The following is a 24140-nucleotide window of genomic DNA, read 5'->3' as shown; positions in this document are numbered from 1 at the left end:
GCTGAAGGTAACAGTAATCCTGTGGATGGGATTAAGTGACCAGTATTCTTGAAAAAACACTGTCCAGTGAGCTGCACATAAGCATACTATAAAGGGCAGGCAAGACTTCTAATTTATCTGAGATCTGTCTTGATAGAAACATTTGCAGTCAAGAAAAAACCCAAACCGATAACAGATATGAGAAATAAGAAAAATATAATCACATTATGTCTATCAGCAAGAGGTATTTTAGGACCCATAATACTAGTAGCCAAAATACAGGGATAAAAGCAAGGCCAGAATGGAGACAATGTCATTTCAGAATTCCTTCCAAAACAGCTGATCACAAATCCTGTTCTGAACAAAGAACTGCTACATGATAACTTCACATACATTCTTTGTGTTGGTTGTTTAATATGTCTTAATAAAGATGTAAATAATTACACATAAAATTCCCAATCAAGTATTTCTCATTTAGCATGTTGGATTTAATTCATTTAGTTGGCTGAAGATAACGTGCCTGACATCTTGCATCCATTCAATACATGTGTCAATATGCAGCAACAGCAGGGCCCAAGACTTTCAATTTGATTTGCACCCTAAAATAAACTTGAGCTGTATCAGGCAGTTATATACACCACCCCAGAAAGGCAAGAGTTGGAAAAGGATTTTGAAAATGAAATCCTGTTAAACTCCAACGGGAGAGGACGTTAAGAAATAAACAGACAGACAGTAGTGATGAGTTGTGGGCAGGCAACTAGATATAACTTAAAATGATTGAACGGCTGCCATTTCAGTTTATCAGCATCTTATTATTTTAACATTGAACTGTGTTTGCTGAACAGATAATTAGTTAGGAAGATACATGTTCCTCCAGGGCAATTATTAATTTCCTTCTGACTTCAAAGAAATGAAAAAGCTCTTAGTGTAGATAAGCACACCATTATATTTCAAGTCTGGTTTGGACTCTCAGAGACCTAAATCTGCAATGTGATATGCAATTGAAAAGTGTTTTGTTTTGTTCTGTTTTTTTTTAAGTGTTTCAATCGCTATATCATTACTTAGGAGTCAACAAAGAGATTTAAATACCTCTCCCCCACCCTGGAGCATATATAATCAAATCACTTTTTGTGACAGTACCTTTGTTCAGAAACTCAGAATTAAGTTTAGTACTCAATTTCAAAGGATTGCATGGCTCATGAAGATTTTTTTTAGACACTGCACTGACTTTCTGAGTCCGTGTTGAGACTGGATTCAACTGCGTTAAAACTGACCTCTACTACAATATAAACAGAAGAATCACATCGAACCATGTTGCAGTTATAATACAGCCATTAGCTATTCTGCCTACCCTCTCTAAATACTGATAGTCAAAGAAAGTTCTTGTGCAATAATAATTTAATTATGGGTTCAACAAACTATATTAAAAATTAATTGCAAGCCAGAAATTGAATGAAACAATTAATTGTAAAACTCCCATAGGCAATAGGGAAATCAAAATCAGCACAGAAATAATAAATATACATTTATTAAATAATAGGCTATTGTTGGTTGATCTGTCCCTATTCAAGGTTATATTATCTATTTTGGGGGGAAATAGAAAAACTGGACTACTTTTCTACAAACATAAATACACATTAGAACATCTTATATGTTCACATCAGTAAAGAGCAAAGTAAAGGAAGGCATGAATTGAAGAAGGGGGCGTGGGGAGCAAAGCTATATCATAAGGATACATAAGGAGAGACCAATCTTTTTTATTCACTACTCACTCATCTCATTCCAATATCCAGTTTTTAACCTGGTTAAGATCTAATTCTGTACTCTTAGTAGGCTAGGATTCAATTGAGTTAAAGATTTTTAAACTCACTGCCAGTCAACCTTATCATGAACTTTCATTATGTGCATGTAATTAATTGGGTCCAATGAACAATATCAGCACTGAGTTATAGACTTTTCCCCCCCACCATATAATTAGAATATAATTACCCACAGGATATCAGAATGATGCAAAACCTTTCCTCTAAATGTGCCCTCATTAGGAAACAAGTCTCAATGTACATTTATTCAATCAGTATGAATTAATTAAAACGTTACCGAAATAAAAGAGAGTAACATTAAAGTGTATCTGACATCTATTAAAAGACTATCACTTGAGATCTGCACACAGTTTATAACAAAAGTCATTTAACTTGAACAAAAAAACTTCACTGTATAACAAGCCTAATATACAATAAACAGACAAGTAAAAAGGACTAGTTTGAAAGTGTACAGACTGCATTTTACTGACACATCTAAAAGCACTGCAGTGAGACAGGAAAAATCTTTATATGGCATTGAGTCCAGACAGGTATGCGATCCATTCACGACATACACAGTAGGAACTGCATGAAGCTTCCCCATGGTTTCTTTTTCAGCTTATCATATTTAGGAGTAACATTTGTCGAGTTCCATTTTGTACAGTTTTGAAGATGGGAGACCTCTTATCAAGCTTTGACCAGCCTCTGACTTTCAAATGATCAAGCACGTAGGTTCTGTCTCAAGCCATTAAGAAAGGGGCAGTATGAGAGCATCATGTCAGTCACTTTATTTTAGAAGACTCCCTCTTCTGTTTAAGGAGCCCCTAAATGAGTTAACTCAGAATGGTCACCTGAGCTGAGATGGCTGTGTTTAGGAGGGAAGACATATGTAACCCTTTGTGATATTATAATCAGAAAGGAAAGTTTTTTTCAAAAAATTATTTATTCCTCACAGTTTTAGCAGTTATTTAGGACACTGATTGAAAACTGAGAGGATATGGACCAGAAGAACAAACTGCAGCTGAGACACCAGTTTGGTAGCTGTGGCATGATACATGGTGCTGGGAAATGTAATTTATGAAAAAAAATCTCTGTCTCTGCAGAGAGTTGAGGCTAGAATCCACAGGAAATGAAGACCTGAGCTATGCTGGATGAAAAAGGTGAAATATGTATTTCCCTTAGTTTCACAAAAGGGAAAAGATGAAAAGGGATTTAGCCAGTACTCTGGAAGGAAAACTTATGAGAAGGCATCTTGGTCTCAGATGAACTCTGAGAATTTTCCAGGAGATGTCTCAACTGCTGAAGTTACATATGGAAGAGAGAGCCAAAACTTCTGAGAGGTCAAAGACATAGGACATGTCAACCTGCTATTTTCCCACAAATATAATTTATTCTAGGGGAGAAGGAAAAATATTCTTCTCCAATACCTCAAAACATTCAAGGATAAAGTTGGTAGAGAAAGAATTGTAGTTAGTTACCTATTTCACCTTCCACATATGTGTTGCATTGCGAGAGTATTATTGCTCAGCTGAACACTGAAGCTAAATGCCTGTCCTAGGTGAAAGACCTCCATTGTTAGGCCTATCAGATTTGATATGTTTGAGCACATTTCAATTCACAAGCAGACTTATGATTATATCTTTGGACAATTTGGGCATGGTTATATTCAGAGTTTTCATTTTCATTATTGAGAGTGCTGGTTTCACATACACTGAAGCATTATACTTCTCAGAAGGAACCCCCATAACTGGAAACGGGAGAAGCTAATTACAAAATTACTAATGTAAATAATATGTACACTGGAATCAATCGTTTCTGGGAGGAATTTCTATTAGCTAGGTCAGCGATGTATCATTTGTAATGCAAGTATGTTCAGGAATTTAATCCTGTTTTGGAAGAATTTACTAGATGAGCAAATATACTACAAAATTATAAAGTTCCCATTAAATCACAGCTTAAAACAAATCCATTTCTAACAATATATATTTTGCTGAAATGCCTATTTTATATTATATTATTAATATGGAATTCTGAGAGATGATTCTGATAGAAGAAAACATATTTACTTCTACATTTGCCTTCAAAATTTGCAGATAAAACAAAGCTATTCAAGGGTGATTTGACCCTAAAGTGGTTTTATACATCCCCTCTAAGCAACTTAACCAAACTCAAATTGTGGAATGAAAATCTTAATTTCTCTATCCCTCTTCCTCCCCTGAAAAGAAAATGCAGTTACGCAAATATAATTGAAGATGAAATTTCATGCTGAGGCTTTATTTAGTTGGTAAGAATGGCAAACAATAAATAACAATAAAATGGTAACAGTCCAGTAACAAAATAATAACTTCTACATGTTAACTTTTAAGTATGACCTAAAATCCTGAAAATTAAATCATGTAATGCAGAATGTAATCATCCAACAAACTTAAAACAATATTTTACAATTATTGTTCAGATTTTGTCCAAGTAACATCAAAATTCTATTACAGACTAACTACAAAACTACTCTCAGGACTTCTCAAAAATACTAAAAAATATTTTGTCAACATTAAAGTCAGCTTTCCATTGCTTTACCTTCATTGACAGCAATGGAATAGCCCCACTTTACTCTAGAGTGTCCACTCCTTAGCAGATTTACAAACAGCCAAAAGGACTAATCAGAAAACAAGTCATTTACAATAGATATAAATACTGTTCTTAATGTTCAGAAACAGGTTTAAGATTAGTAGATATATTTTCTTGGTTTTCCTCCCGCAATAAGTAATCGATTGTAGTAGTATCATAGTATCAGTCAGGGTTGGAAGGGACCACAAGGATCATCCAGTTTCAAACCCCCTGCCATGGGTAGGGACACCCCACACTAGATCAGGCTGGCCAGAGCCTCATCCAGCCTGGGCTTAAACACCTCCAGGGACGGGGCCTCAACCACCTCCCTGGACAACCCATTCCAGGGTTTCACCACTCTTATGGTGAAGAACCTCCCTCCTCACATCCAGCCTGAATCTCCCCACCTCCAGCTTCATTCCATTCCCCCTAGTCCTATCACTACCTGAGATCCTGAGAAGTCCCTCCCCAGCAAGCATTTCTCTTATTATGAAATACATTTAAAGAGGACCACACATCTGTCCTGTTATTCAAGATGATGACGCTATGACTTTCATCAGCATAAAACATCCAATTTAATATATGAATACATAAGTTAATTCAGAAGCTCTTTTTTATTTTTCATGATAAACTGGTCAGCTCTTTTCTAGACAACCCACAGCATGCATTTTTATTTTCACTGAATTGAGTTATTGTTTTTGTGGACAGAGAAATTTACTGTGCATGACTGCAGAATAAAATATACCATAATGTTGATGCATAGCTTACTGCAAGACCAGTATCATCATTCTAGGTAACCTCCGGCTTAGATCAAAGACCTCAGCACTGCAGATATACAATATGCATCCCAAGCAAAAACTGTCCATAAGAATAACTTCATTATTCTGGGAAGTTGGATCTATAAAAGATGTAAAATGTAGAAGTGTTCTGCCTATACAGTTTCTGGTAAGTACAGCCTGAGTAAGTGATAAAACCTGAGTCAGATTCAGTTATAAAATGCCCTACAGAAAGCTCATTCTCACACGCAGGTAAATGCAATATGCAAAGGATAAGGCACACTTGTGCCTATCACACATCAGCCAGAATTACCCACTGTGTTTATGGTTCACACAATTCTGTGTATTTACTGGCAGTACTCTGGCAGTCAGCACCATTTTGGCAGTTACCTATGGCAGAGGATTACATGTGAAAGAAGGATGCGGACAACTCACCAATACTGCTGGGCAGATTGATGTAGGTGGTAAAATATGGTCCTTCAAAAGTCCACAGTCACATTCAGGTTTTAGATGTGAGGCACATTTGTTATGCAACTATGAGGAGACAGAAAATGAAGATTCAATTCAGACATTTTACTGCTACCATCTCAGAAATGTGGCATCCTAGAATGGCGTAATTAGTACTAACATACTACAGAAAGATGAAGCACACTGCATTGGAAAGCTTCTTAGGATTGAATCAAAGAACAGTGGATCAAAACATTTTCCAGTTTGGAAACTGCACACATGGTGCAGCACACAAAATGAGAACACTGTATGGCAGTACATCAGTATAGTGTTACTGGAGATCAAAACCTTCATTTCATACAACAGCTTCTTCATAAAACAGAACTTCTGTTCTGCTACTAGTGGGCTATCTGGAGTAATTCAGGGCAGCCTTTGGCATTATTGGTGTAACTCTGCTTTCCATCTGAAGCTGATAGAATCATTACAGATTCGATTGAGATGCTGCAATATCTATGAAAATATATATGAAGTAAGACAACAATGTAAGAATATCTGAGAGCTTCAAGCTATGCCAGGGAAAATTCAGTCTTGATTTAATCATTGTTCAGACTTTCTCTGATTGCTAAGGAACCTGAATTACTCACCTTTTTTTACTTTATTCTAAGCATTTATACAGGTTTCCTAAAAGCTATGACAAGAGTCCTACTCTGGAAACATGGAAAGAACATCTTCGAGTCTGCTGACTGAAAGAGCAATGGCTTGTGTCTAAAGCGTTAAAAAGGTGGAAATGAAAAACGTGTAGAGAACTTCAGCTAAAAATGCCAACAAATAATGATATATTTATTGAAATATTTTGCATTAGCATTCAAGAGTTCTTGTTAATATTTTAGGATTTAACTCAATTCAAATGTCTCTAAAATAGAGTATTTCAATGTATATATCCAGGCACAGTACAAGGCACGGTTGTATGCCTGGATCATGCAAAGCATTCACGTTTAATTGGTGTACTTCACAAGACTGTTAGAGATAGCCACAATAAAATATAACTTTGTATCATGAAATTTGGTGTAATTTCAACTTGATGAGCTTAAAGGTCTTTTCCAACCTAAAGGAGTCTATGATTCTACTTCTGCATAGACTCAATAAACTACGCTTACATTGAGTTCCTCAGGTAACATGCATTGAGTTCCTCAGGTAACGTGCATTAAGTTCCTCAGGTAACATGCATTAAGTTCCTCAGGCAACATGCATTTCCCATAGAGATGCTTTTGTTTTTTTTTTTTTGAACATGTATACTTTCATTAAATAAAAATAATCAGGGTAATAAATAGTGGAAATTTTGAAGTGAAGTGAAAAAATCTTATTTAACATGATTTAACTAGTATAGGTAGGATACAGCATTAGTTCAACAGGTTCAACAGCTGTTACAAAATCTGTAGTTCAGTTCTGCATCTGTGTATCACATTTTCCCAATGACTGATTCATTTACCTCTAGATGATTCAACTTGGTCAGTATGAACTCTACTAAAACCACAATAAAACTGTACCAGTTGTTGTTGTATGTAAGCTTCACTGGTAATGTGGTCTTCATAAAGTTACCTGGTACAGTTAATGTTGACATAACATTCCTGAATTTTGAACTGAATGGAACCTAATATTAGCCTTGTCCATATTCACTTGTACTCTAAAGTTACCTTTTCAGGCAGTTACTTAGCAACAGAAAATAAAAGTCTAATGAGGTTCGATTTGCTCTGAGTATTAAAGCCTTATTGTGAGGGTATTTTGGTAGCCCTGTAATCTAAATCATTTGTCATGCTAATTCTCTGCCTCAGTGGTAAGGCTACTTGTACCATAATTAATGCACACCAGGCCATATTACATGAAATAAAAGTATCTTCACACATTCAGTGGTAATTAGCAGCTTTGCTACTCAGTGGCACGCAAACTTATCTATGAAAAAAAAAAGCTTAATCTTCTTATTAGTCTCTGCTGATCTTTGACAACAGAATTGGCAAATAGCAGACAACAGAAATGGCAGAAGATATGCAGCTTTGATGAAAGTAACACTGTGACACAAGTAAAATAAATGACATAAAAGAATATGCATCTCTCCTCAAAAAAGAAATAAATGTTTTATCAGATTTAAAATACATTTCCCCAAAATTCCTTACCCTATACCTATCTTATGTAAAATATGTAAAAACAACCAGATGCCTGTGAAGTAGGAAAAAATGTATTTTCTGGAGAGAAAATAAGGCAAAAACATTTACAAGACAGGGGTAGAAAACTAGGGAGTATATGGAAGAGGGTGTCATGGGCCTGCCTGAGAACTCAGCAGAACAAGCCTTCTCAGTGAAAAACATCTCCAAATTTCAGGATTTGCTTGAATTATTTGACTTTAGAAGTGGCCCTACTAAGTTTAAAGAAGAACATATTTTTTAAATTGATGAAAGAGTATGAGACTTAGTTGTGTAATAACTAGTATCCTCTTACATGAAAAAAAAACCAAGCAGTAACAAGCTCTGTGTTATTGCGCAAGGACTTGAAAACCTACGCAAGATGAGATGGTAATTGCATAACTTCAGAATATCCAATCAAACATCATGCATCTATTAGAAATTTAAAACACTTTTTTTCAGTAATGGCATCACTCTCAGTAGCAAAGCGAGTTACTGCAACAGAATATACACAATGCACAGAATAGCAAGAAAAACGAATAGGAGACCGAAAATACATTACTTTTAGAGAAGATAAAAAACTTTAACTCACTAATGGAAATACCAGTGCAAAATTGTAAACCTCAGTACCCAAATCAATAATAAGGTCCATTTGTAATTCATAATTGGATGGAGATTTAAGCATTGAAATAGGCACACAAGCACCTAGGGTATTTTCAGAAGCATGTAGCCTCTTCATTCTCAGTGATCTCAGTGATAAATGATTTCTCAGTATTTCCTCAGTGCAAATCATTTCTTAAGGAAGTTCTCTAAAACTTCATGTGATTCTTCAAGCAGTAAAAGGCTTTCATTCATATGAAATACTGGGAAAATATTTTTTCCCCATGGAGATACAGAGTTTGCAACTTCCTTTTATTTTAAGGAAGAGTCTTACCTAATATGTATTTCATGAATGATAGACACATATTATACAGATACAGACATTTCTGTATCCAGATCAGAACACTCTATCTTACCTATCTAAACACAGATAGGCACTGCCTAAATTGAATCATATGCATGTGGAAATCTTGGATTGGGTGTTTTACTCTCTACATAACTTATCCAAATTTTGACAGTAATATGGACTACATATTTGATCATCCTCTACAATATTTGTTTTTAAGTAGTCATAACAGCTTATCATTTAAAGTATCCTGGATCTATTTTCTTTGATAGTGTTCCGTGTTTTGTACTCTTGTGCTAAGAAAATATGTCATAAAACATTCAAACTTGTATGCTGAAAACAAACATTCACTAAATGCCTCAATCTCATATTACTATTTAAAATGCTCAAGGAACAACTGCTGTTCCATAACTTAAAACAATAATAACGATATCAGCAAAAAAGCAAAAACCCTAGAAGAAGGCTGAATCTCTCCCCATCTAGATTTAAATCCTGCCCCAGCTAGGAACAGAAATACAGGTATTGCTCCTTCTAGCATGAAGATCTCACTTATAGGTGCAGTGTTCCTTGAATGTCATTAGTTCCAGTTATAGGTTCCTGCTGAATAAGGAGCATACAGAAGTTGTGTATTAGACTTGGTGCACAGATTAGTATATTTTTAAGATGTCTCTCTTGTTATTCCCAGGTACTTGAAGCTGCTGTATCCTACCAGATGTCCTCAATTTCATTTGCCTGTCAGTAGACACAAGTTAGGATTTTGACTTAGTATTACAGTGCCCTTGACTTCCCCCTGAACTGAAAACTCTTTTAGAATCTTTCTGTAAAGTCAACTTCTCTTCAGAGTGACACATTATTTTCATTTGTATATTGCTTGAAGCAGAATACACCTTTAACCATATTTGCCTGCAACAATGAAGGACTCCTATGAATATTCTGCATATACCGTTTCTTAAACACATACTGTTCATTCCTGATGACAAAATTGAGTTAGAGCTTTTGTCTCTCTAACTTGTGCTAAAGATATTACTATAGTATACTCACTGTGATCTGACACCAAACACAGTGAAGTCCAGTCAAGCCTTGGTAACATTTTATAGTTTTGTGACACTTATCACATTTTGTTGGACAATTTCCTTCTACCCAGAAATGGTGCATTACCTGCAAAAGAAAAGTGTGGAATATACATAGAGTTACTAAATTAACAGGCACATGGCAAAATCTATGCTAACCCAAACTTACATCAGTATTCTTTTTGGACTTCACATATGTTTTGATGCAAGATGCAGGAGCTCTTGAGACACAGCGTTCATGGACTGTATACTTGCAAACTGAGAAAAGAAAGACATTAATAGATGTTGAGGCAATAGTCTTTCTGATTACATCCTTATGAAACAAATAACTTTACCAGCATGCCATCTTTATATAATCAATCCAATCAGTCGATGAGAACTCAAACTAACCTGCTTTTTCCATGGAATACAAAAGGCCAATTAGAACAGGAAATACAGTGCAAGTAAGAAATCCAAGAATGCACTATACTGCATAACAGGAAATGCTTAATTAAATCAGAGCTCACTAAATTTTTTTTGCAATAGTTCCCAAATGATAAAAATATTAAAGACAAATTGATGACTGCAAAATGGTTTGGTGTCATTTGCTAGTAGAAAAGAAGTCTGTATTTTACAAACTATAAGCATGAGAGCAGCTGGCAAGCACAAAAATAAAACCCAATGAATTTATGTTGTTCCTTCCATTGATTTATAAACCTTAAATGGCTGATTAGTCCATTTTCAGATAGTGTTGTTTCCATGTACTCCATGTAATCATCCCAAATTTAACTCTCACTTTCCCAAATACCAACCCCTGAGAAGAATTTTTCCTGAACTCCCACACACCAGTTTTAGGGATACCAATTCGTGGATCATGCCTGTAAAGATCACACTAGCTGGTTCTGGAAAACACACAAATGACAGGATACAACGCAAAGCTCCCCTGACTTCAACTATACAACTGTGCCTAGATGAGGAAATAATGATACAGTTTATACCTGCACTCAATAGAGTCAACTTTTAAAAACTGAGAATGAATTTCTCCCTGCATGGCATATGTCTCACGCTTTTGACCTCGAGAGCAATTAAGCACAAAGTACTTCTAAACACCTTGCTTGCACCTATTACACAAACCCAGTGGGAGGCACAGCCATTAATCAGACAAACTGCAGGGAGTAACATTGTTGATTGGACCATGGAGGGATGGTGAGGACCCCTGCAGTTTTCTTCTTTTTTTTTTTTCTCCTCCTCTCACACAATCTAAAATGCAAATAAAGAAATCTATAGCAATGCTTTGAAAATATGTTGGAGAAAAAGCTTAGCAAGACTAGGAAACAGTATAATAGTTTTGTAAGTAGATTCATGCCCTTGGCTGCATCAAGCAACTCAAATGCAGCATGCGAATGTTCTACAGATACTCTGGGACCATTGTTCTCACCAAATAAATGCCAAGTAAAATAATTTTTGAAGAGGTGCACTGCAGTGAAGAAAATTCCAGTTCTTATAAGGCCTTTTTGAAGCAGTTTCCTTTATATAACTCCCCTACGCATTACTGATAACTACTAAAGATGATGATCTACCTCATTTGCTCAACAAGATTTTCTCTTTAAAAAAGATATTGCTCCTCTATGTCCTCACAAGGATTAAGTTTACGTGAGACTGACCTAAAAGAATATTAAAGAACATAATGTTTCAAGATCTAATAGCCAACTTGGTATTTTTCACATATCTTTCAGTTACTGTCATCAGCATTTTTATGTCTGAAATTATGCTGTTTCTATTTGTTTGGCTTTTAATAAATCTACCTCTCTCATTCTACAGTATTGCCAATGAAATTATATGATATGAAAACACATACATGAAGAATTTACATTTGATTGTATTTTAAAGAGATGTGTGGCTCAGAGAGGAGAGAGAAATGGTTGATGCCCAAACTCTCATTTATTCAAACTAATCTCAAATTAAATCAATAGAACTCTACAGGCAGATAGGTCCTGATCAGAAGTGATGGGCTATCTTTCATACCAAAAATGAAGAAAGTAAGTTACACTAAGAAACTGATTAATTTATCAAAAAGAACAATGGAAGGTGACTTGATACCATCATGAGAAGAATACAGTGGGTACTAAAGATCTCATCAATCTAATGGAGCAGGGCGTAACATGAACCAATCATTGGAATCATCTACCAGACATATTCAAATCAGAAAATAGGTCTTAAAAAAAGATGATTAATCATTGGAACACACCACAAAAGAAAGATGTGGGTCATCCATCTCTTGAAACATTCTAACAAAGATAAGGCATCCTTCAGGAAGAGTTGGATTCTCAAGATAGAGGTTATGAACTGGTCAAATACAGATTGTTAGGACATAGAAACAGATGCAGCTCAGGGAACTGAACTGCAACACCTGCATCCATTAAACTAATGAAGGACAATTTAGATGCCACAGTTTTTCTGTGATCCTTTATCTTAACACCTCTGATCAGTTAATATATGAAAGGATGACAATACTGAGATTTATGATTACAAACTAAGTTAACATATAAAAATTTAGAAGAACTATAGAAAACTGATTCCTGGGAAACTGGAGTTTTGACCTTCACCATTAACAAAGGACTTCTGTGCAAAATTTGAGTAATCAAATATGGGACTCAGATGCCATTTAAGTTGATGTCCATTAATAAATATGGACAATAATTATTAATAAACAGAAAAGAGGAGTAACAACAATATAAGGTTGAAATTTATGCATATTCGGTAAGAGAAAAGTGAAAAAAGAGACAGACTCCAAAGGGAACTAATTCTGAGAGCAATTATAACACAAAAATGCCTCCCTTATAAACAGCTTTGAAAGCCCAATAGCCTAAAAAAAATTAAAAATGGAACCTTGGGCTATCAAGATTATAAGACAAAAGGAGAGATACAACTGTACTAGCATTGGTTTTGTCCTGGGAAGCTACTAGTTCTTTGTTGTGCAGCAAGTGCAACATTTGCAGGAATAGACACGTAAGCAGATGGACACTGAAATGCTTATACTCACAAGAACAGCAGAGACCTTGCTTGCCTACTCCGATTAGCATGTTCAAACAAAGATTACAGTAGGCAGGCTTGTTAAAGTGTTTCAGTCTCCATACATGCTGCCCATCATCTTTCACATTCTGCACAAGACATAAAAGAAACAGATTTCGCTTAATAAAATAAACAATGAAAAATATGAGCCAATAAAAATTGGAGATTGAGTCAAGAACATAAAAGACAAGCTGTTACTTTGTTTAATACTCTGCACCAGATCAATGATATCATAAAAAAACCCCTAAAAATAAAAAAAGTCTTCTGAAGCTCATGGACATCCATGTGTTTCAAAAACAACTCAGAAAACAAATATACACCAGGCTTTCAGAAAGCATGCACGGACTCCCTTGTTGGTGAGGCAGGAATCGTTTATTGGTACAGAACAAGCAGTTTATATAGGAAAAATCGAGCAGGGTAAGCAATTCCCTGACATTCTTGCACCACTGCTGCTAACTGGGTTTTCTCCTTTGATATGCAGCTGTCCATTGTTATCTTCATCCCATATCGGGTTGGTCTTCTCCAGCATGGAGGCAAGCGTCCTCTTGTCTGGCACATCAGGTTGTTTACCACGGTCAGCTCTTCTTTATCATCAAGCCATCCTTCCAGTACCAGTGGCCTGTTGTTCTTTCTTGTCCTGAAACCTTCCATAGATACTTTCTGCTTTCCTACACCAGGCAGCTGTCACCACTGTAACACAATGCTAGCAATAAATCTAGGCTGATAACAAATTACAACTTGTATTAAAACTACCTAAAATTTGCCCTAGATTAGTCCTAAAACTCATGGTGCTGCAGGTTAGAAGGTAAAACTCCTTTTTTTAAGACTACATCTTAATGACCCTTGGAATTGGGGACATGTGCCAGCATATGCAAAGTGGGTTATCTAACCACAATCGCAGTAATATCTATTATCGGCTTTAATTCATGTTAACCTACTATCAATAATCTATCCAAAATCAAGCATTCAAGGTTATTTTCTCCAAATCCAGAGTTAATTAGCTTTAAACCCATGTTTTCCAGTTAACTGTAGCACTACATTCAAATCTTCCGTGATTGATCAACTGATTTGCACTTAGACTCAGGGAATCAGTAACTTATCACAGTATCACACAGTATCACAGTATCACTTAGGTTGGAAAGGACCTCGAGGATCATCGAGTCCAACCTATCAACACAGACCTCATGACTAGACCATGGCACCAAGTGCCACGTCCAATCTCCTCTTGAACGCCTCCAGGGTCGATGACTCAACCACCTCCCTGGGCAACCCGTTCCAATGACGAATGACTCGCTCGGTGAAGAACTTCCTCCTCACCTCGAGTCTAAACCTCCCCTGGCGCAGCTTGAGACTGTGTCCTCTTGTTCTGGTGCTGGTTGCCTGGGAGAAGAGGCCAACCCCTTCCTGGCTACAACCACCCTTCAGGTAGTTGTAGAGGGCAATGAGGTCACCCCTGAGCCTCCTCTTCTCCAGGCTAAACAATCCCAGCTCCCTCAGCCTCTCGTCATAGGGCTTGTGTTCAAGGCCTCTCCCCAGCCTTGTTGCCCTTCTCTGGACACACTCAAGTGTTTCAATGTCCTTCTTAAACTGAGGGGCCCAGAACTGGACACAGTACTCAAGGTGCCGAATCACTTATGTTTATGAAAACAAGTTTTTTCAGTTGATTCTCCTTTTCTTTCTTAATGGAATCATTCAGAGACTTCACTGTTATTGTAAGGTGTTTTTTTTTTTTTTAATTGAGGACTTGACACAGATGTTGAATAATTTCTGCAAAATTCCTGGTTTCTTGGCAAGGGTGGCCAACAGATTTTTTTCCATTTTGAAAGCATCATAGGTTATGACTATTTTAAAAATATTAGATTAACCTAATGCAATATCACTTCTTGTTGTTTTTTTTTACCAATTGTAACATCCAACGGAACAAAGGCAGTAAGCTGGAAACGGGCTGCAGTGGTTCGATTCTTCTTTGTGTATTACTGAAACACTACAGTCTTGGTCATTTCATTACCAAAAAGAAATTGTGCCATAGCTAATAAAAGCCACATCAACCTCTGGTTCTCAGAAGCCACGTCAAAAGCTGGTTCTCATCAGGTTTCTGATCTCTCACATGAAACTAATTGCCATCATGTATATACAATATTCCTGACTAGATCTTCAATTATGTGAGGGTTTTCACTGATGAGGATGGTCAGTCAAGATAAGCTGGTGGACATAACTTTTAATAAAAATTCAATTTTCTCTCTATATTAGCATATACTGCATGAGTTGTGTCTTTAAAAATCAGTATTGCTGTATTCTAAGAGCCAGCTGTTAACAACAAGTAAAAGATGATGAAGACTTCTTCATATTTTGGGGAAAAAAAGAATTCCTGAAGGAAAATCAGCACTCCAAGAAATTGAGAATGTTTGGTTCAAAGCCAGAAGCCAACTTTGATTAATTCCTACAAATTACCTAGAAACAAAAGGAATTGAAGTCAGCTGGAATATTTTTTTCTCTATGGAGATATCGGGATCAGAGCCTAAGTGGAGTTTCCCCAATATTATCAGCAGGAGTTCAAATGCCATCTCTGGCAGCTGGGCAATGTCAGGGTCCCTGTTCTGCAGAAAGAGCTGAGCAGATGCCTAACGTGTGATTCTTGGGCTGTCAAAGAGCATGGAAGTTTTCCAATTTTCCCCTGAAGAAGCAGAAATAGATTCTGCAGCTGTGGAGCACTAGAAGCCTGTCAAGCTGCTTCATGACTGGCAGCTGAAGAGGACGTATTTAATTAAAGAGAGTTCTGCAACTTCTAGTTTTCTTTCCATCGTACTACCACATTCCACTAATTTTAAAAGTGCTGTTAGACTACAATATAGTACCTCTTCTCAGTATAGACAGTGATTCACTAGACAACAAAGACCATGTAAATCCTTCTGAGAAAAAACAGTAAACAATGCACACTTTCATTTTAACATTACGCAGGTCATCAGTAGATAGTCGTAAACCACACGCACTTAAAATGTCAACTAACCAGCTTCCCTTAGCAAAATATTTGCTGTGCCTGAAAATCAACAACAAGAAAAAAAAACCCACAAAAAAATTCACAAATATTCATACACTTGCCCATCTTCCAACATTAGTTTTGTGTTACTTTTTCATTTTCATTTTAAAGAATGGCCATTACATGTGAATATGTTGCTTCTTATTTGAACAGAACATATGGACTAACTTAGCTGGCATTTTCCTTATAAGAAAAACAAACAAGTCTTGATGTGGGTGTTCTGCCAATTAAAACACTTAACTGTGTTACAGACTGCAACTGATGCAAATCCATTACATAAACACAATGCACTTTTGGAAAATAGCAAATTAAATTTTTGCTCTTGTGAACTGCCAAAAATAAGCAATAAAGTGCTGCATGAGATTATGCTTGCACATAACTATTTAAAACACTGCCAAGAAAAAAAAAAGAAGTCATAATGTGAAACAAAGACCCCTCAATGCAAGTCTTTAAGTATGAATAAAATACACAATTCTGACACATCAGTGCATTTATTGACGTTCACTCATTTTGCTTCCATAGCCTGAGAAAGAATTTAAAACCAAAGAGTCATTATGAAGATCTCAAAGCAGGGCAGGTACAGTAAAAATCTCTTCCTCACTGCATTATACCTCACTGAAAATGAAACCTCCATACGCCATATGCAAACTTTAGCACACAATGACAACAGTAACATATATTTTGTTAACAACGGTTCTCTTAGCCTCTCTGACCCTTCTAGCATGGATTTGATTGCCAAAAGGACCTGGCTTTAAAAAGGAAGTCAACCATGAAGTGAACCAGGCTCAGAATTACTGGAAATGTTTATGCAGTCGCAGAATTTAGTCACTCATCCCTAATCTGGTTTAATATTAACTTACTTCAGCTTTTTGGATATTTGTAAATAAAGGTAGCTAAAGAGTTATTACAGTTTCAGGCACAAAACACAAGGTTCTGAGACTTTAAAACGAGAATGAAAGTACAAATTTTCTTCCCAGCAAGTATTCCCTCTCACAATGTCTAGAGTATCTGAAATAGCAGCATGCTCAGTTTTTTCCTGTAAGAAGTGTCAGTAAAAAGCAACCAAGAGAAGTATGTTAGTGACTCTGCTTTCACTGCCTGATCTTATTTTGGTTTCATTTCTTTTATAAATATTTACATGACCTGAAGACATTTTTATGACTGTTGTTTTGTTACTGTTCAGTCAGTCAGAAGCTAAGAATAGCATCTACTTAACCATGCAGCACCTCCTTTTAATACAAAAAGCAGTAAAATTCTACATTCCTTTGGTGGCTCTCAGCAAAGAATTCACAACTTTGTTTTGTTCAGTTTAGTTTGGCAAGACAGTGTTCTTAATGTGTTATGGTTAAATTGGAGAGGGAGCAACCTCCTTCGAGGGAGATGATACTCAGGAGGGCACCACACTTCTAACTTCTGAGATACTTTGTGAGTGCCTGAGAAAGGAAAATGAAGCTAAAAAAAAAAAATGTAATAAAAATCAATCACTTCCCCAGCCCTTATCCATACAATCACCAATGAACTATCCTGATCATCCAGAACTGCCTAAGCATTAATACGCATATGAGAAAAAACATTAAAAGTGACCACAGGAGGGGAATTTAACTTGCTTAAACAAGCTTCATATTTTGTTACACTATGAAGCTTCCCTGTCTCTAAAGTGGTAGTCATCTGTCATCTGCAGAAATTACATTTTAAATAATGGCAAATTTGTATATCTGCATGAAATACCATTTTATTTTATACCTTCTATGCAGAACAGGTTAGAGTTACGCCTGACTTCTCCTGGGCTTTTATCAACCTACACGCAAAAGGAAAAGCAGGACTATAGTAAGGAAAGGCATCTGCAAACTTCCTGCAAAGAAGTGGGAGCTAGCACAGCATAAAAGTAGACAGCACTGTCAGGAAAGAGATGTGCACTTTTTTAGCAGCTCCTGCTATGAAGTCTTAAAAAGTATTAACATTTCCCCCTCTGCTGGCAACTCCGTGAAATGATGCTGGTAAAACAACAACTTATCACTTGGGGTGAGCTTGCTTCCCAGCTGGTAAGGAGCTGGCACAAAAGGGGTAAGCTACAGCTTCTTCTAGGACGGGCTTGGTTTTGCCCTCCATACATATGGAAACAACATATGGCACATCAGCACTTCAGCCTTTTAGAGAACTCACCTGCCAGATTCATAGAGGACTTAGAGAAATATCTCCTGGGACAATAAAAAGCTGGATCACTGTCATTCCTCACTGAATGAAAGAAATGCAACTCTACAAAACTGTCCAGGTTTTAAAAAAAGTAATTTTAGACTTCAGTCTGAGAGAGGTGCAACAGACCCTGCATCATACTTGTAAATGTTTGCAAGTGCTCAGTTTGGTTTCACTATCAGATACTCAGAGAGCAAAAAGTAAGCTAACAATACTGTAATATACAATGGAAGAAGCAATATTTCCGAAATGCGGATTCAGGCCTGAGTGTTCCATCCTGTATTTAACCAAAAAGGCTAAAAACCTTTTAAATTACTTGAGTGTAATAGCATAATACTTGCTGCTTGAGGATCAGAAGTGAAATTCTATTTCCTTCTGATTTAATAGCACAGTCACACTTCCACACAAATCTGTCGGTCCTACTGAGGTTTGCTTTGGTTTAAATGGTGAAACGGGTTGAAAATTACAACTGGTGACTTAAAAGACGGCCTGGTTTCATACTATGGATGACTGTATGAAGCTTTCTCTCCTCTTTAGGGCAGCTTTTCAGCAATCGCAGGGTACCAGACCCAGTGCAACTCTGACATCTAGTGGCCAGTGCGGAGGGAACACAACACTCGCGGATTTTTCTTCTTTGTTCAGAAACACCAGCACTTGTGAACTTGCAGCTTATACCCACTGAGAAAGATAGTACCAACGATCCATTAGAACAGAAGTGAGACCACAACGTCTGGCACGGAACTACTTTAGAAGTCAACTTATTTATTACTTTATAAGAACATGTGAAATAATATCATACAAGTGAGGAACTCCTAGCTAAAAGTAAAGTACAATGTTCATGGTTGTCAAAACCTCTTAGGAGTGAACCATCACGCAACTTTTTGTACCCAGATTACAAAGGGCATTTTAAATAATGCTAGGAGAATCAATAATATAACTCAAACTTCAGTGGCAATGTTGATCTACTTAAACAGAATGAAATAAAAGAGTCAGAAACTTCAGAGGAATTAAGTAAGTTAGTTGTCATTAGCATTCAATAGGCCTTATCCCCAAAGTCCAGTTATCAACCAGGAGAAGTAATGAAGGGCCAATGTGTGTTTGCTTGGGAGACAAACAATCTATTGACTTAAAAAGCAGAATTAAACTTGAAAGGTTGATGAAGACTCAGAAAATTGCAGACTGAAGTGTGACATCCCATCTCATACACTGATTAAAAATTGCAGCACACAATACTTTATCACAGAATCACAAAATGTTAGGGGTTGGAAGGGACCTCGAAAGAACATTGAGATTAACCCCCTGGCCAGAGCAAGATCATCTAGAGTAGGACACACAGGAATGCATCCAGATGGATTTTGAATGTCTTCAGTGACGGAGACTCCACAACCTCTCTAGGCAGCCTCTTCCAGTGTTTTGTCATCCTCACAGTGAAAAAGCTTTTCCTTATGTTTACATGGAACTTTCTATGCTCCATCTTGCACCTATTGCCCCTTGTCCTATCACTGGACATCACTAGCTCCATCCTCCTGACCCTCATCCTTCCCATGTTTATAAATACCAATGAGATCACCCCTCAGTCTCCTCTTCTCCAAGCTAAAGAGACCCAGCTCCCTCAGCCTTTCCTCATAAAGGGGATGTTCCACTCCCTTAATCCTTTTTGTTGCTCTGTGCTGGACTCTTTCAAGCAGTCTCCTGAAGTCCTTCTTGAACAAAGGGGCCCAGCACTGGACACAATATTCCAAGATGTGGCCTCACCAGGCAGCTACCTACCATTTTTTTTTCTTCATTAAATTCTCACTTCCCATGAAGGAATTTCTTGGAACAACTTTCATGAAATTGGCATGATTAAAGCTGAGATTATTAATTATGGGTCTTAAATGTTCCAATAGATGCTGTACAGAACATATTCAGCCACTGCCAAGTGGAAGAAGTAAAGTAATCCAAGTACAAATGGATTATACACATCTGCAATTCCAAGGTCCTTTCTTGCAAAAGGAATTGCCAAATAATTTCCATATCACAGCACCCCTATAGAATAAGAACCAATTAAGTTTTTAAGTTCCTTACCTTGTACTGAAATTATTTGTTTAGACAAAAAAAATAAACCTTGTAAAGCACCAAGTCTTACCCTAGAACATTCAGTGGGAAAACTCTGTATTTCTAAGTTTTACCTGCAAAGCAACTCTAAACTTTTAGGAGAAAGTAGAAAGCATAAAACCCAGGAAGGAAAACCAAGTATGTAGGCTGCAAAATAAAAGTTGTCCTTTTAGCTCCGTGACTCTAAACTGCTCTCGCAACATTTAAATTAATTTAGTAATCCCAACTAAATTTGAGAGGGCAATAGAAGTTTTCTGACAGTCTAGAAAGGAGGTCAGAGTGGAGAGGCTGAGAGAGATTGATCAGGCATATTTCCTTATTACTTCTTTTAACTTGGCAAAAGTGGACTGGCTAATATTTGTAATAGCAAAATAACATTCTGGTCTCTTTCAGGAGGGTATTACTGAGGAAGACTGAGAGCGAAGACCACAATCCTATGAGATATTGGACTATCTCAACCTCATGGTTTAAAAACACTAACTTGATTATTCTTTTATTTTTGGATAATATAGTTCCACATGCCACTTAAGTGTTTCTTTGATTTTATTTTCAATTATAGTAAATATAGCAACTAGTATAGTATGCGATAAAAACTGACTGAAAGGCTTTAGAAGTAATATAGAACTTGTACACAACATCTGGCCTTTTTGTATGGCTTTTGAAGGAAACTAAAGATTAAGTACAAACAATGCAGCTGAATTATGAAGGTACTATGACAAATCTCCAACTAAAAAAGTAAAATAAACTAACAGCTTCACTGATACTTAGCATAGCAAATTACAGAATCACAGAACTGTCAGAGTTGATAGGGACCCCAAGGATCACTTAGCTCCAACCTCCTTGCCATGGGCAGGGATAACCCAGAGGCACATTCAACCTGGCTTTAAAAACATCCAGGGATGGGACTTACACCATCTCCCTGGACAACCTGTTCCAGTGTCTCACTACCCTTATGGTGAAGAGCTTCTTCCTAATATCTAATCTAAATCTCCCCTCCTCTAGCTTGGATCCATTCCCCCTAGTCATATCACTACCTGACTTCCTAAAAAGTCTCTCACCAGCTTTCTTGTAGGCCCCACAATAAGGGGTGTGGTAATTCTTTTTCACTATTGTATTGGACAAGCTCTGAAATTGATGTCTGGGATTTGAGAGTTCAGCACTGCTTAAGTTCAGTACAGAGCCAAAGTGAAGCTGACTGAAGTTAAAAGGCATCAAGACAATTACTGGTTGGTTTGGGGGGTTCGGACTTCTTTTCAACATGCAAAGACTTCCTGGACTTGCCCAAGAAGCATAAACCACTAGGCAATGCCCTTTATTTTCATGTAATAACTAGCCTGTTGAAAACTTTAAGAAATCAGAACTTTATTATTTGATTACTGAGTCCTAAAGACTCTTAACTTACTTTTCATCATCTAACTAAAAGGAGAGAAAAAATAGCCAAAATGCAGTTTCAGAAAGCTGGGTTTGCAAAACCTAAGAACAACATGTAAAAAGAAATAATTTGAATGATGCACTGGGATGAAGAACTTGGGTAATATATTTGATGCTGTAAAAACATCAAAATCATGCCATCAGTTTACACAAAATAACAATGGACAGACATGAAGGACTTGACTTTCCTTATCTAACTTTTCAGTGCCCTAAAATAGACTTAGCTTTGAACATGTAGAATCAATAAGGTTGGAAAAGACCTCAAAATTCATCAAGTCTAACCTGTCACCCAAGACCTCATGACTACTAAACCACAGCTTCAAGTGCTACGTCCCATCCCTTTTTTAATACCTCCAGGGATGGTGACTCCACCACCTCCCTGGGCAGCCCACTCCAATGGCCAAAAACTCTTTCTGTGAAGAATTTTCTCCTCACCTCCAGCCTAAACCTCCCCTGGTGCAGCTTGAGACTGCGTCCTCTTGTTCTGGTGATGGTTGCCTGGGAGAAGAGACCAACCCCCACCTGTCTACAACCTCCTTTCAAGTAGTTGTAGAGAACTGTGTACAAAGAGAAGCAGTACTCATTTGCTGGTTTCACGGGAAATTTAAATATCTTGCTTTTTTCTACATGTTATGCAAGTTGTTTAAGAAATCAAGAGAAGTTTTAAGCATGAAAAATGGGAGCCCTCTCAGAAGATGCCAACACTTCCTAGTAAATCACTAGCAATTCAGCTTGTACACTCTGGCAGATAATGGACTTCATTCACAGTACAGTAAAACATAAAAAAAAAACATTAAAAGCCCCCCCATCCATTTTATTCCAACATTAATTTAATAAAACTATGCTTACTGATCAAAAAGATATTTTGCATACCATTATAATATGATTTCACAACTGTACAGTTATGTCTCTTCAGCACAAAGTACTGGGAATACTCTTGATGACAGAAATGCTGATCTGTGCTGATAGCAGGGTACCAAATCTTGATTGCTGTTTACATGGTTTTGTTATTTCCATTGTAAAGCAAGATAAATTATCTAATAATTAGCAAGAAAAATTACTAAATTTAAAATTTACTAAATAAATTTACTAATAACTAGTAAAAATACTCAAATGGATAAAATGTCTGATAACATACATTTACACAGCTTCTTTCTAATAGCTTCTGCTTTCAGATGAAAATCACTCTCTACAGAAGGATCTTTATTAATTTATCAGGGAATTTAAGGAGTTTTAAATTTAGAAAGAATGAAGTATGGACACTGAGAAATACTCCCAGAACACTACCTATACTGAACTGACTACCAGTTATCTGCTGTATTCGTTGTTATATTGGCTTGTTTAGAGTATTCTATGGAAATAGTGGAATTCAGCCTGGCAAAAGTCTGTTGTTTCATGACAGAGAAGTAATTTAACATCTTTGCTACTGAATCACATATAGGGAATCATCAGATTTTTACTTAAAGTGACTCAAATGTACTCAAAATTATCCTCAGTTCAGATATTTAGCTGATTAGATTAATAAGATTTTGCAAGAAGTAGAGACTTGAGACACTATTTTGTTGCATATTTCCCCTACAGAAAATCTCAGTATGACCATTCTTTGTGAAACCACAGAGCAACCAAAACAGTCCAGGATTAGTTCAGGCTGCAGCAGTATACAGGGAAAGTAAACATTATTTGTTATTTCATCTCTATATTTGAAAAACAAACTTTAGAAACAAACTGAATGAAGAAGGAATTCTCTCAAGTAAGAGGAATGCATTTGAAACATATGCTAAGACACATGTGCTCAAAATTAGCTCAAATACAGGACAGCAGGTGGCACTGGCAGCATGCCAGTGTTAAAACAGCTGTGTTGAACTCATAAAATTGATCCTATTACATCTGTGTAATCTTTAATGTCAAGTTGTAAATGTACAGAATGTAAGCTCTTCTTTCTTAACACTCTGTCCTTGGTGTACATGTTCTCTGATACTTCTACTTAATATAGAATATTAAGACTGAGAGACAGAACTATCTTCACAGGGATGTATCATGACAGGACAAGAGTCACCCAGTAATAATCGCTGTAGAAGAAATTCCACCTGTGCCTATGGAAAAAAAGCTCTTTCCCTTGAGAACAATTAACACTGGAAGATGTTGGCCACAGAACTGCTGGAATCCACCTCACTGAAATTATTCAGGACTGGGCTTAACAGGGCCCTAGATATCTCAATCTGTGGTCCTGCCTTTATTAAGAGTCTAGACCAGATGATCTCCAGACATTCTGTCCAATGCAGACTGTTCTGCAACTAAGTATGGTTAGGCCACACAACACAGCACCACGCCAAGAAGCCTAGACACTGCTCCAAAACAGCTGTAACAAACATATGGAGAGTAAAATGTTCTTACCAGATACTACTGCAGCTAGGAATTAACAATATGCTTTCTACAGCTTCCAGCTTCAGAGCTGGCTCATTTGGTATTGCTTCACATATGCTATTGTACCCGTGATTCCAAAGGCACACTTCTGCTCTTTGTATGTCATTCA

At 36.8% G+C, this 24140-nt stretch overlaps 1 protein-coding gene across 10 annotated transcripts in view; it reads right to left on the bottom strand.

Moving 5' to 3' along the window:
- The window catches only part of DGKB (diacylglycerol kinase beta), a 488212-nt gene that overhangs the window by 244365 nt on the left and 219707 nt on the right, over positions 1-24140 (bottom strand). For all 10 annotated transcript variants that reach the window (XM_068152503.1, XM_068152502.1, XM_068152504.1 and 7 more), the window contains 4 exons: positions 12821-12938; positions 9968-10056; positions 9770-9886; positions 5594-5692 (listed from right to left, as the gene is read on the bottom strand). In XM_068152503.1, the coding sequence (XP_068008604.1) occupies positions 5594-5692; positions 9770-9886; positions 9968-10056; positions 12821-12938 (423 nt within the window). The remainder of the gene's footprint in view (positions 1-5593; positions 5693-9769; positions 9887-9967; positions 10057-12820; positions 12939-24140) is intronic.

This window comes from Melanerpes formicivorus, unplaced genomic scaffold (assembly GCF_026170545.1).
Source record: "Melanerpes formicivorus ecotype bairdi unplaced genomic scaffold, bMelFor1.0.p_v2 SCAF_23, whole genome shotgun sequence".
Classification (NCBI taxonomy): Eukaryota; Metazoa; Chordata; class Aves; order Piciformes; family Picidae; genus Melanerpes; species Melanerpes formicivorus.
Note: the sequence above shows the minus strand (reverse complement) of the source record. Positions and strands in the feature narration are given on the sequence as shown.